The following is a 14,208-nucleotide window of genomic DNA, read 5'->3' as shown; positions in this document are numbered from 1 at the left end:
TGTGTGTGTGTGTGTGTGTGTGTGTGTGTGTGTGTGTGTGTGTGTGTTATAAGCAGCTAATCCTCTTGTCCTCTGATCCCACAGATCCCTCTGCTCCAGAAGATGATGAGCTCACAGTGCCAATCAGCCATCTGAAGAATCAGGCCAGAGACTCGTCACTCTGAATCCTTCGACATTTATCTGCCTCAAGCATGATTTTTTTTTTTTTGAGGAGTCACCCTCTGACCCCTTATGCAACTGCCTTTGACCAGAAACACTTGACATCCACCAAGAAGTTTTAAAAAAATATATATATTTTTAAGAGGTTTTTTTTTTTTATTTTCTAAAGGAGAATAAATCTGGGGCCTTAACTTCCAAAGGACCAGACTATATGTATCTTCTATTGTTTTTTGTTCTAGACGCATCGGTCCTTATCACACTGCACTAGTTGTCTACGATTGTATGCTGCAATCCCGTTCAGTCATCCAAAACAGACTCGGGTGTTTTTAAGAGACAAAAGTCTGAGCTGGCTCACTTTCAACGTGTTGGTGTGAAACACTATTTTTAGAAGGAGAAAAAAAACACTGGAAACAGTCTAAAACATTAAGACCAAATCTGAATATTGTTGTCTTCTCCGGACCCGCTTAGGTTTCTGCCTGAAGTTTGGTGTTCGGGTGTGTGTTCACCTCGGGAGCAGAGTGTCCCAGCTCCGGCCCCGTCGCCCTCAAACAGCAGTCAGTTAGTGAAGTAACTTGCAGTAGACTGTGCCCGGTGTGGAATAGTGCAGCTTTCATTTCCCCTTTGCTTTTCATTAGACAACTCTAACTCTATTACACTTAATGCTCCCCAGCCCCCCCCCCCCCCCACTGTGATTGTAGAATTTTTGCAGCGTATTACAATATCGGTAACATATGAATCACCCGTATGATCGTTCTGACCTCACAGTACACCGTCATGTTGTCTTCTCGTTCTGATGTGCAGTGCCTGTTCACCACTCAAGTGCCCAAACCTTAGGACGGTGGTTTGGTTTTAGTATGTCACTGTGTTATAGATGGATGATGTTTTAATATTGCTCCCTGTTTTCCTGACATCTGCTTATACTAACAACCGTGTTTACTCTTCACTTTTGTCCCGTGTTTAGACACCTAGGCAGATACAAACACTAAGCAAACACATAAGACGAAGCCATACTTAGAGAAGATTAGCCTTAAAAGATAACCCCGGACGCCTGCCAGGCCTACTGAACGTTTCTTTATATCTCAAGGTAGCACATGGTAGACGTTCAGGGGCTGAGCTTTAATTAATTTTGTAACCCTCCGACTCGGATGTGGTGACGTGTTTTCTCCGAAGTCGTTTTAAAACGTTCACTTTTTTGCGGACTGTGTGCGTGTTTTGTAACCTTTTAAGACGTCCCTGCGGGTCCGAAAGTTGCCGCTGTCTCTCTTATCTGACCACACCCGATCTGTGATGACAAAGCAGGAATAAGATGCGACGTTCGGTCGGTCCGCACCTCGTTAAGTTGGAAGATAAGCATGTGATCGGGTTGTAAACACGTGCGTGGTGTTTGTGCTCGGGAGGGCTTCAGTTTGGTAAAGGTAACCAGCAGTTGGACTGTTTACTTTTTCCTGCTGCAGCAGCATGTAAACCTAAGTGAAGCTTAAACTCTCTTTTTTTTTTTTTTTTTTTCCTTGCCTTCAAAGGCCACAGCATTTCAACCCTTATTTAGTTACTCTTCAACATGAATGAGCCTTTTGTTGTTAGATATTCGAACATTTCATTTTCATATCACACTTTTTGCCGCATCATCCAACCTGCTTGCAGTGAAGTAGGGCTGCCCCCTTTTTTTCCATTTTGTGTTTTGTCTTCTGGGCTAATCGTGAATCATCATTAACCACTCTACAGAATCTGTGATCTTTTTTTAAATGTGTTGTTCTAATCTTGCCACTGACGTTACGAAGTTATTACAGTCGCACCGTTTTCTTTACCTTCTGTGAATAAACATGAGGCTCGTGGCTCGAAATTTCACCTGGTTTCTGTTTTTGACAAAAATGTTACAATTCCCGCCAAGTTCCAACGTATGTCTCTTTTACTAATGCCGTGAAATTGCTGCCTTGTTTTGTGCAGATACAATAATACTATTAACATGTAGACGTGTAATATTCTTCATCATTTGAAATGGGCCAGTATTTTTATAACCAGCGATTGGCAACCGCTTATATCAGTCATTAGCCAAGATCGCCGCCGCCTCGTTTTTCAAACTGAGAAGTCACAGCAGCCAGCAGTCGACGCTTCAGTGTTGTCTTTTAGAGATCGAGACAAATGTCATTTTTCAATCTGCTGCGCGCGACAGATGGCTGACAGTTCTCATCATCATCATCATCCGGCAAGAAACACACAGCGGCTGATCTGCAAATGTAAAACTACCCACTCACTGTAGTTTCTGAATACACTTAAGATGACAAGTGGAGCAGTTGCAGAATCGTCTGACAGTTTAAAAAGTGGCCACTCCCATGATGTGTTTTTTTTTTATTTTTTTTAACATATCTGAGATTAATCAACTGTGAGTGTTTGTTTCCAGCCTGGCGTGAGGTTAACTCATCTAAATAGTCTGGTTAAACACTTTGTAATGCTCCTTTTATTGATTTTGTTTTTGTACACAGTGCCTTTGTTGGATAATAAAGAGGTCGTTGTATCGGGAATTTACTGTAAAGCAAAGACTGGCTTATAGAACATCTGAACGTTATACGTACAGTGTTCATCTGTACGTTGTTTGTTTTTCTTCCTGCTTTTTCTGTTTTAACTTTACATTCTGTGATACAAAAGTACAAAGGAACACTCACGAAAATATATATATATAATTAAATGATAGATATAAATATAGCATTTAATAGATTCACCTTTAAAATCTGGTGTTTCATTTATTTGGCCGTTATATTTTGTGCCAAAAATAAAATGTCTTGATTTGTCTAATAAGAAAAGAGGCAACTTTGTGTTGCTCAAAGTGAAATGTTGGAGAACGTGATTAAAGACCAAACACTAAACAGACCTACGCCTTAACTCTCGTCTTCACCTGAAACATGTCCATCTGTCGTTGAAATATTCTGTAATCTCTATGAAAGTCATACTGTGGATTTATCTTGTAGCTTCTCATGTTACACTGGCCTTTGGAAAACTGGTCGAGCATGGCATTTTTCAAGCATGTCTTCATGGTGTTCTGTGTTGTGCGCCGCCCTATAATAAACATTATACCACTTCCTGTTGGCCTCGCTGTCCGTCTGTTCCAGTCTGTCCAGGCCTGACTTCGTAGAGAAAACACAGAATTCCTTAAAGTGTCACTTCATTAGTCGTGGAGCCTTATTCCAAAGAAGATGATCTGGCCGACTAACACCGGCACATTTGCAGAAATGCTGATTAATGTGAATCCTGCATATAAATAAAGAAAAAGACTATGTCTTAACATTAAGGGTCATGTCCCCCTGCAGCTGATGGAGGACGTGTCTGTACAGCCCGACTCAGAGACGGTTCACATTCCACCCGAAGAGGGCAGTCACCTCACAAACACCGACAGACGACACAGATACTGCAGCAACAGACTTCAGTACCAGCAGTCAGACTACAGCTATGACTAAAAACTCATGTATTCACACAAGCAAATGATGTATCACAGCGTGGAGGCAGTTATTTTAATGTTTTTTTTGCATGTTTAAGATAATTTACTGTTTTCTAAGATAATACAATGTTGTTTTGAATTTTTGAAAAGTGAGCTTGTGGGTTCATTTTAATAATTTTCTGTACTGTAGGAAAATCAAACTTGAGTAACCTGGGAAGTTATTTGAGGTAGGAAGTGCTAAATAAATAAAGCTTTAATCCTTGACTCACTATCATTTCACTTCATTTTAATAATATAATATAATAAGCCCAGTTGCCCCTCCTTAAAATGTCTCTGCCTAGAATGTGAATAATGATTTAACTTTGCATCTCATGTCACTGGAAACATCTTTAGTGTCTCAAAACATCTGATATACGTCCCTTCTTAATTATATACCTGGTGTTCCTGGTGATATTAAAAGGGCTTTTCTTTTTGGTTAATCAAAGTGTAGACCTGATCCACACTGCATGCAAAATACCTTTTTTTTTGTGAAATAAGTGCAAGCATTAACCTGCCAGACTTTAACTCGTGTACAGCTCGGTTTGGGGCCTTCAGACGCAATCTCCTCAAATCTTAAAAATAAAATGATGTGGCTCACATTACTCCAGGCCAGATGTTTCACACCTCTGAAGTGGAAACATGAACTACCCTCAGATAATGACAGATGATATAAAAAAAAAAGTTTCAAATAGGCAAGAAAGAATAAAATGATCACTCAAAGTTTTCTTTTTTTTTATACTCCAGACACTTATGTTGCCCCGGAGGATGATCAAAATCAAGCTCTTTAATAATGTCTCTCTCACTTTTTGTCTTTCTCCAGACTCTTAATTAGTCTGCTTGAATAAAAACTTATTTCCACAGTGTTATATTCTGCTATGATGGGGGTGAGGAGGGAGGGAGGGAGGCCAGACAAAGAAACATGTGGTAGACACTACATGATGTCACAGCATTAACAATTCCTTTACTTGTCCTTCACCTAACTGCAAACAGTTTGATCAAATGAGAGCTTCCTCCCTTTCTGTCTCTACACGTGAGGTGAAGAATAAAAAAATTATCTGTGAATGCAAATGGAAAAAGTGTTGCATTTCTGCAGCAGATAAGGAGCCGGAGAGACAGATAGTCCCACCTCCATCTTTATCTGTGTCCACAGCAGGACCTCCCACGCCCTGACTGGGGAGTGTGTTACCATGTAGCCATGTCCCGCCTAACTCGGACCTCCGTTATGTCACATGTTCATACAACAGCGTTCCATAAACAGAGCAGTTACTGAATTGAAGTATTACGTCATTGTCCCCCCCCCCCCCCCCATGCAGGTTTACACTAAACTGTGATAAATGAACTTGACCTTAAAGTAGTGGTGTAATGGTGGCTGGAGACGTGAGTATACTGTGAATACTTCCATGCTAATGACTTGGCGTCGCAGCAGGTACATTCATCAGCGTGGCTCGAGAAGTCACTGGACTCGGTACATAAATGAGGTGGCAATATTCCTGTGTGCATCCTGCACGACACGACTCTGATCTTGTTCAGTTACCGCTTCACAAGCGTTTGCGGAGAGTCTCAGGCAGAAGTTAAGAGAGCAAAGTCCCCCGCAAAGACAAAGACAGTCTATTATTATGTAAGGGACAAACTGTCAGGGACTGAAGACAAATGACACCGTTATCACCGTCCAGGCATAATTTGATGATGCTGTGAATTTGACGTGCGGTGACCGACTAACACGTCTCATAAAAAATAAAAAAATGTTTTTAAAAACAGATCTCAGCTGCTCTCCACATCCTGGAATCTAGCCCAGTGCATGAAAAACAGTTTAATAAATCAGATGACATGCCATCAGCTGACATATTGCAGCATTAAATTCCAATCCATGAAAGACCATCACGCATAAATCCAAGGGCTACGAGATTCAGAGGACTCGGGATGCATCGCCACATTATGCGTTTTAATGGGTGTTTAGGTTTACTGCTGGGTGCTTTTCATTAGACATGTTTGACCAAGAAAGGTCAAAACTCACAAGTAGTTTCTGTGAAGTGGTTCGGACCTGAAGAATATTTGGGGAAATATGAGAAATATTGAGTGCTTAGGGAAGCAATATGTATTGCTGCTGCTGTTAAGTCAAACTGATTCATATACAAAAAAATCAAGTCTGGCACAAAATGACATTTTAAATGATTAAAAATAGTAAATGAATGAAAGTTTTTCCTAAAATATTAACGAATGAGATGAAAGATCAAAAAAACTCAAAAAAGTGAGTTGCTTCTGCTCACAGTTTTCATTTTTAAATAACGGTACATGCAGTAAAAAAAATACAAAATGGCAATCATGTGCAGTCCTGTTTTTTTTTGCCGGGTGTAATAAGGGCGTGGGCAATCATCGGGCCAGACGCAATCAGGTCAGGACCAGATAAGGAAAAGTTCACCCCGTGCTGTCTGGTCCACCCCAGATGTCATCACAGTATGCTAATGAGCCGGGGGCCTTTAAGTGCCGGAGCCCAGCAAGCAGACCAGTTAGGAGCTCCAGACGTGGACACATGGCGGCCACAGAACGGGAACGCGTGGAGGAACGTGTCGGCGAGCCGTGAGAGACGCCATACAACATGCAAGAAGAAGAAGAAGGTGAGTGTGTGCTACAGAGAGGAGGGCGCTTTGTGGCTCTGCAGCAGGTCACAGAGCTGTGGCTGTAGGATACATCTTGTTTTACGGTGCAGTTTTGTAAAATAATTTTCTTCTGACTGGCATTTGAACGCAATGTTTTTTTTCCCCAAAATAGCATCTTTGCCATACGATTACCATTTTCACCGGTTGACCTTCACTGTTATGCATCACTAATGAGCCGTCTACCTTTTGCCCTGCAGATCACAAACGCGGCCAGAACTGGCTGCCAACTGGTTATGTCTTGTGCCCCGGACAGGATATCATCTTATACTGTAAGTTTATTGAAGAGACACTACAGTATAGATGATGTACTATCCAGGGTCTCATTCCCCCCGACGGCACCATTGGCGCACGCTCTCGCCTAACCGACTGTGGCAGGCTGTACGCTCCGCAGAGGAGAGGCCGTCAAACCGTTACCTTTACTGAGTTTCAGTTAGGGTAAGGGTTATATGGCCCTCGCTCAATGTCATCTGGGCCGGGAGGACGAAGAAAGTCGGTGATTGATGTATTGTATGTGAACCTCTGTGAACCGTCGGCATGTGAAATAAATCTTATGGCTTCCAAACAAACGAGTACCTCATTATTTTTGGTAAAACAAAACATCTAAATCGGGATTTCAGCGCTCTAAATATCTATAAGGATTACTTGAATGTGCTGGCTGGCGTACATCAGCTGTAATATTTTCCCGCAGCAGTTGGCTTGTCTAAGTGGTGATCTCTGCTGCGCGGCCGGCTTTATCTAATCACTGGGAAGCAGCCGCTGCAGAGAGCAGGGAGAGCTCGAGGGGCTGACACAGCTTCTGTGAGACATCCGAGGCCTCTCCCTCCCTCCTGTCGCCCCTCGCTTTAGGCCACTAGCTGGTTATTCATCAAGATGCCCCGGATAGAGTAACGCGCCGAGTTAACTCACAGGCAAGCGGGAACGAATCCAATCACCATTATCTGACCCATTTTAGCATCAGGTTAGTGCTCTATTTTGCCATCCATTAGGGAGACAAGTCTGCCCTCGGGGGCAGAGCCGGGGCTTTATAAGAGCCAAAAAAGCAAGAGGGAGGAGGAGGAGGAGGAGAGGGAAAGGGGAGAAGAAAGCAGCGGAACAAAAAGTGATAGTCGCGGGGATGGATGGCCACACTTCAAAGGCAGTGGAGAGGGCTAAAGTGGTGCGGGAGAGTGTGTGTGTGTGTGTGTGTGTGTGTGTGGGGGGTGGATGGTACATCGGGGACATTTGAGTGAACATGACTGTGCAGGTCCCGCTAGGCGCGAAGTGCTCGCCAAGTAACAAAAAAAAACTCCGAGAGCCAAAAATAAACCACCGGCCTTTTCACAGCTCGCCAGACCTGCTCATCCATGAGCACACCGTCGAACTCGTGTCAAAACATCCATTTGGTGGGAGTCCGCGTCATGTTTGTTGCCTAAAATATATCTCTGCTAAATACATGCCAATAGTTCGGTTCTGCAGCTCGTCTGGGCCGCTTTTAATAAGAATATTTTCAACACTTTACAGATTTAGATGTGTCAAATTGAATTGTAGTTAGGGCACTCCTCAGTTTATAATAATAAACTATTATAATAGCAGCAACTTAGAGGTAATCTGTCAACATAAAAATCTTTAATAACGTCTTCTGAGACTGCACGAATGAAGACAGAGGATGCAGAAGTCAACATTTACAGTTCTTCTTAACAGGTCCATCTCAGTGGGAGATCTTATCCTTTGTTCGACTCTTTGGGTCTGTCCTTTGCAGAGAAAAACAAAACACACGAGAAGAGTCGTCTCAAATCACCTCTTCACCATTTAAAGTCCTTCCATCTCTCTTCACTTCCTCAGCTTGACTGTGAGCTTCAGCTTTACTTCCCTCAGGAAGACGCGGCTCAGGTCCTCAGCCGCCTCTCGGGCAATGCGCGCTACGATCTGGCCGGCTGTGCCGATCACCATCCTCTGGAACACGACAAACACATCAGGCACCAGTGAATAGATGGGACCATTAGCACCATTTTTGATGAAAGAAGCCTGGTCCATTTGTGCATTTTTCTAATATTGATAAGTTATTTAAATATCTATAAACTATAAAACAGGTTCTACCCGTCACTCCTGTGAAAGAATGGTCCGAGACTCAAACATTTCAGCACCACAGATGTAACGTTGAATATTCTTTGCCATCAAATATGTATGGTTTGGAAAGTCTGCTCAAATATTTACAAGTTAAAAACACAAGGTAAAAGAAGGAATGTGGAGAAACGGCAAATAAATATTAGAAACCATCAGAGGCTACAGGTGGAGAGAAAGATTTCCCTTCCACCAGTCCCGTGCCTGCCTCAAATCAAACAGGGACATTTCAAACTGTGGGAATTCTTACGGAGTAGTTTTTGTTTGTACTGCATTCATGTTACACCTGATTTACGAACAGAAGACATTAATTTGAGTGTCCTGATCGTGATAAATTTACAAGACATACAGTACATATGTCAAAAACCCATAAATGTGTGGCGAGCACTCACCATGTGAGTGTCCTTCTTGGCATAAAGTTTCACAGAAATATCCAGCTCGCCGTTTTCTCCATCTTGCCAGAGTTCAATCGACTGAAACGGAAACATTTAAATATTAAAACTTCTACAAAAGGTCAATAACGTGTCGGTCAACGCGGAACAGCAGCTGTTTTCCCACCACTACATATCCCAGAGTGCTTTGCATGTGTATTAAAGATGTCTGACTGGGTTGTCCAAGTGTCAAGTGTTTTGCATTTCTATACACGTTAGTTTGTCACAGAACAAATCAAGACTGTGCTACGGTTTGACTTGGTGTGATTCGACACCTTTAGATGTCGGGAATCTGCAGTAAATACAGGAAGAAAAAAAACATGATCATTAACATGCAGAGAGCAATAAAAATAAAGAAATAGCACAAAGTGTAGCAGGTGGAGGCTGATGCCAAAAGCTGCATCAAAGAGCATGTCGAGTGAAAGAGTATGAAGGGCATTAAATAAGCCGCAGAGTCGGTGAGATGTGATGGGTGTCGTCAGTGAGCTGTCAGCTTATCATCACGCCCGACTTACAGAGTGTCCTCGCAACTAAAATAAACTGCTTCACCTGTGTCATTGAATAGGGCACTTCCTGGGGCAGACACTCCAGCAGCTTCTCTCTGACGATGTTGGTGCAGACCTCCTCTGGACTCTGGTCGGTCAGGACCTCGCTGTGGTACTGCCACGGTCCCGGTTTGGCCCCGACCATAAAGTATTCCTATGGCGGTGAGATAAAAAGCATTGCTAATGGCATCCAATAGAAATGAAAACCAACCGATACTAAATAAAAATGAGACTGGAATAGATATATCCAGTAAAACTAACAAACAGTTTTCCCTGCTGTGACCATAACCTAGAACGTGTACCTTCAGCGTCTCCACGTCCTCTCTGTCCACAGCAGAGAGCATGAAGATGTCCTTGAAGTGAGGCCAGCCCTGCTGGCTCTTCAGCGCCTTCAGCTGCTCTTTGCTCAGCACAGAGTTCGGCTCGGCGCTGCCCTCGGGCCCCGCGCTGCCGCCGCCGTCCTCGTCGTCAAGCGGCGACTCCGAATCCATCTCCGGCCTCTTTTCAGCCAACGGAGGCCTGATCACCGGCCTGACGCGCATTTGGCGTCCGTTCACCACTCCGCATGTCAGCTCGGCCGTGATGTCCAGCAGCCGGTCCTTGGCCTTGACCTGGTCCACCTGAGAAACAGAGGAGCATCGGTGAAGACACCCGTCAGCAGTGCCCAGCTGTTTGATGAAATGATTTAGCTTTCTGAAAAAACAAAACATCCATGACTCTTTTATTAAGATGTACGTCTTCAGCAGCATTGAATGGGCCTGTATCATTCTGGGGTAGAATACCTTATTGAGCACCAGGATGGCGGGGATGTCGGGGTGCTGGGCCAGGCATTTGAGCACCTCGAAGTCCAGCCTGCTGCACATCCATCTGTCCGCCACATCCACCAAGACCACCACTGGGAAAGGACACAGTTTCATTCATAAGCCATTGAAACTCAGCGCTATATTTCACTCTTCACGTTAAATCGGTCATACGAAAACATCAAAAGGAAAACTGCGGCTCGGGTCCGAGCTCAGAGTGAAGTTATAACATACTTAGGTCGGCTTCTTTGACCGTGTTCCAGGGATCCACGAGCAAAGTCTTCTCCAGCTGGTGTCTGTGGAAACAGAGGGTCCATTCATATATTATAACAACACTGCGTATAGACGGCAGACTTTGACACATGCCAAAAAAAACAAAAACAAAGACAGGCACCTTTTGACCTTCGATACAGTGGTGAGACCAGGAGTGTCCAGTAAAATCTAGACACAAAAGAAAGCACTTATATGTATCAACATTTGGATTTTTAGATGGTATCATAACAGAAGAGACATGAGAAGGCTCTTACTATCTGCGTATCATCCTCTGTGAGGACGCCCAGGGCTCGTGACCGCGTCGTGTGCACTTTCTTGGACACAGCAAACACCTTTAAGAAATAACCGTTGGCTTTACAAAGTGACCTCCGCCTCCTTTCTCGCCCCCTCAGGGAGACGGATACATTAAAAGGTGTGCAGGTTCAAGAGAGAGACAACTTGAGACAAACACCTTTCTGCCAAGGAGCTGATTGGACAATGTGGACTTCCCGGCATTTGGGGCGCCAATTATGGCCACCTTCAAAACCTTCGAGTTGTCCGGCTGATCTGGATGTCTCAGCAACAAAGATAATTGTTCAGCTGAAAACACACGAACACAATGAATCATTCGCGAGACAATAAGAGTAAATACAACATCAGATTGGTGGCAGGGTGACGTCGGCAGAATTTGATCAGACGCGTCTGGGGATGTAAATCTGGGAGGCAGAGGTCTGATTACCGCTGTCCGGCGGAACCGAGGCTGGAAGGCGATAAAGGCTCCCGTCTGCCTCGGCTGCTTTGCCTTTCATCAGTCTGTCGAGAAATGCCTCGGATGTAATAAAACAGGCGGGCATGAAGATAAATCCGGCCCTCCCTCCTCGGCTGCAGGCAGCGTTTCCTGTAAAGACATCAACATCTCCATCACTTCGCTGCCAGCGCGCGCTGCAGGGAGGCTGATTCATTGCGCTCGGATGCAAAGTAATGCATTCAGATGGTGCTCCTCGTAAACTCGTTCATTAAATTCATTACAGAAGCCTCCGAAAGATCGCGCAGATGGTTTTGCTAAAATGTAACTGTTAAATGTTTTACACAAAAATGACACGTCAACTTGTTGCTAAAGCCATAAATCATTATTTTATTGTTATCAGTAACGATAGCTCAAACTACGGCTGGAATGATTAGTCAATTAATAACTGATTAAGTCATTTATCAAGAAATGTCAAAAATGTGCTGGTTTGATATATAAATGTGAGGATTTGCTACTTTTCTCTATTTCATATTATTGTAAATTACATAAAAGTGAAATGTCACTAAGGTTTGGTCTGTCTTCAAGCTATTTGAGGACATCACCTTCTTGTGATGGAGAGTTTTAGCACGTGCCTTCATCATTTCAAGTGTTTATTGTGAAAAAAAATCTTCAACACATCCCTGCAACAAATGCAGGGATGTGTTGTAGGATGACCCTGCAAAACCTTCAAAGACATATAATAAGACATAGAAAACCACTCTGCCTATGTACCTCATTAGTAATTATTTACATTAATACCATCTTACTCCTTCTTCCTCACAGAGAAACACAGACTGAGTGTTGGATACAAGCCATCTCCCACTTAACCGCATGAGTCCATCCTGTCTAGTGTTCAGTGGAGGTTTCAGGGTACACATCACACGTGAGCACAGAGGGACTTTCCTCTTTCAACAGATGAATGAAAAACAACCTTCTGGTGTCAAACTCTGCACATCCATCAGTTTGCACAGTGAAGCTCAGACATGCAAGTGAAGTAGCAATAAACTAAACACATTTTTGTGTGTGAATATATACTTTTCAAATTAAAAACCACAACTTTTTCACCTCCCCTGTTGTCATTATCATTGCTGTACTGTGCTTGTACCATAGACGGTATACACTGCACTCTGTGTGTCGCTCTGCTCCCTTTAAACGCCAGTGAACGCTCAGCTGAAGGTCACATTGTTTTTAAACATTCATCCCATACCCCATCTCTCGACAAGCAGCCCTACACATTCCTTTGCTACGTGAATGTCATTAAATGAGCAGCAGAGACGCTTGTGTTGGGACTGACCCGCCGTGAGGAACCATGACGCACTTTCCTGTCGAGCACACGCGCCGGTGACCAGTCTGGAGGAGACGGTCGAGTCTCTGAGGAGCCGAGCGCACACTCTGAGAGCCATTTTGGGCTTCGACAAGCAGCTTCTGTTTCAGAGGATGTGACAGGTGCCGTCGTCTCAGAGGTGAGCCGCTTGTTTACGTTCACGTTGCCTGCGGAACCATGTTGCTTTGACCAAAGAGGAAACGACTTCCGCTATGAAGAGCGTCCTCGCGGAGGTTTGGGTGGAAGCTACACCGCCCCCTGGCGACCGATATGTGAACTAAATGATGCTCTTCGTCCTGTGTGCTGTCTGTTACAACCATCACACAAGTCTGAAAGTAAATGCTGCTCCTCAAAACTATTGAGGTAGAATACCACTTAGACCACGAACTACTCTTAGTTTTGTCATTGTAATGGTTGATGTGACTTGATGGAAGCTACTTATGCTACATGTAGCCTACATGTTGATATTTATTTAACTCCCATGACTCAAGCAATATTAATGAGGACAAATGTACACCATTCAATTTAAAAGAGCTAACTGCTACAGGCCTTAAAGCCGTTTTGACATGCACAATAATTACACCCTTGTTTATACTTTTACATGTACATTAATATGTTTGTTCGCTTTTTGTTCCAGCAAACCCTCTGTAATTCCCAGAATACACCTGGGGCCCCGGTTTGGGACCCACCTGTCTACAGCAGTTAGGATCTGTTCAGCCAGTGGCAACTCCACATCAGCTCATCACGGTGCACAAACACATCTGCCGACACCAGCAACACAAGAGTTTAAAAATCGATGAGCGTGCTCAAAAGGATCTCTCAACTGGGGTGCTATTTTCTGGATGACATCGCGAGGGATGGTGCGCATATGACCACAAATCAGATTGCACCGTGTAGACTTTCCCCCCCCCCCTGTCCCTTCTTGTCCCTTGAGTACACAGAGCAGAGCTCATCCCCAAAGGGTGCTTGAAGCGCAGTGGTGTCAGTGTTGTTGAGGATATATATCGAGCATGCACGCTCAGAGCAGTGTGCCAGCCCGAAGAGAACAACACACAGCAGGCTCTCGCACCCTGCGGCTCCTCGGCGCTAATTCACGATGACAAGCTGATATAATGACTTGATAACCATGAAGCCTGTAAGGTTAATCATCACACTAAAAGGACACCGTTTTGCATATTGATTGATTACTGTAACATGTTGTTTTCATTGTGTGTGGCAAAGCCAGGCAGAGCAGATGTCTCCCCGCAGTCCATCAAACGCGCCGGCTGTTAGTCCTCGAGGACTTGCTCAGGGCGGAACAAACACCTCCACTGGGGAGGATGATGAAGGATATCAGGTATCTCACAATCTGTCATCATCTAACTCTAAAAGCTCGGCAGCAATAGAAGGGCAACAAAAAAATGGAGCTTTTAGCAGACACTTACTGCCAAATTCCAAATGAACCAGAAACCAAAAAGGATATTTGAGGATCAGTAATGTTTGAACTTTCTCTCTATCTGCCTCCCTCCCACTCTCTCTCCCTCTCAAATTCATTCAAGGCCCTTTTCTCCCTCCGGGCTTTCCTCACATGGCCATTTCACGTGGGAGTGTATCAGAGTTCTTTCTATGACTGCATTAACTTTGGCCTTCAGAAAGAGCTCTCTCTCTCTCTCTCTCTCTCTCTCTCTCTCTCTCTCTCTCTCTC

General features: G+C 44.0%; 2 protein-coding genes across 4 annotated transcripts in view; one reads left to right on the top strand and one right to left on the bottom strand.

The window, feature by feature from the left end:
- Positions 1-3,015, top strand: part of LOC116388826 (flotillin-2a) — a 17,244-nt gene extending 14,229 nt beyond the window's left edge. For all 3 annotated transcript variants that reach the window (XM_031857054.1, XM_031857055.1, XM_031857053.1), the window contains one exon: positions 85-3,015. In XM_031857054.1, coding sequence (XP_031712914.1) covers positions 85-135 — 51 coding nt within the window. In that variant the 3' untranslated portion in view covers positions 136-3,015. The remainder of the gene's footprint in view (positions 1-84) is intronic.
- A 4,858-nt stretch (positions 3,016-7,873) lies between these two features.
- Positions 7,874-12,704, bottom strand: eral1 (Era-like 12S mitochondrial rRNA chaperone 1). Its single transcript, XM_031857056.1, has 11 exons — positions 12,495-12,704; positions 11,153-11,311; positions 10,886-11,013; positions 10,689-10,766; positions 10,556-10,602; positions 10,396-10,457; positions 10,144-10,256; positions 9,664-9,981; positions 9,366-9,515; positions 8,778-8,858; positions 7,874-8,217 (listed from the first exon to the last, which is right to left on the bottom strand). Exons 1-11 carry the CDS (start codon positions 12,601-12,603, stop codon positions 8,095-8,097), a joined length of 1,368 nt encoding a protein of 455 aa, XP_031712916.1. The 5' UTR covers positions 12,604-12,704; the 3' UTR covers positions 7,874-8,094.
- Between the last annotated feature and the right edge of the window lie 1,504 nt (positions 12,705-14,208).

Source organism: Anarrhichthys ocellatus, unplaced genomic scaffold (genome assembly GCF_004355925.1).
Source record: "Anarrhichthys ocellatus isolate YVR2014 unplaced genomic scaffold, GSC_Weel_1.0 scaffold18, whole genome shotgun sequence".
NCBI lineage: Eukaryota > Metazoa > Chordata > Actinopteri > Perciformes > Anarhichadidae > Anarrhichthys > Anarrhichthys ocellatus.
The sequence above is the reverse complement of the archived record's forward strand: the minus strand, read 5'-3'. Positions and strand labels throughout refer to the sequence as shown.

Excerpts from the sequence above, each read along its gene's own strand:
- eral1 (XM_031857056.1), bottom strand. The coding sequence starts at position 12,603 with ATGGCTCTCAGAGTGTGCGCTCGGCTCCTCAGAGACTCGACCGTCTCC. Across the intron at positions 11,014-11,152 it reads CTCGGTTCCGCCGGACAGCG|CTGAACAATTATCTTTGTTG; the intron begins GTAATCAGACCT and ends GTGTGTTTTCAG. Across the intron at positions 8,218-8,777 it reads CCAAGAAGGACACTCACATG|AGGATGGTGATCGGCACAGC; the intron begins GTGAGTGCTCGC and ends GTCGTGTTCCAG.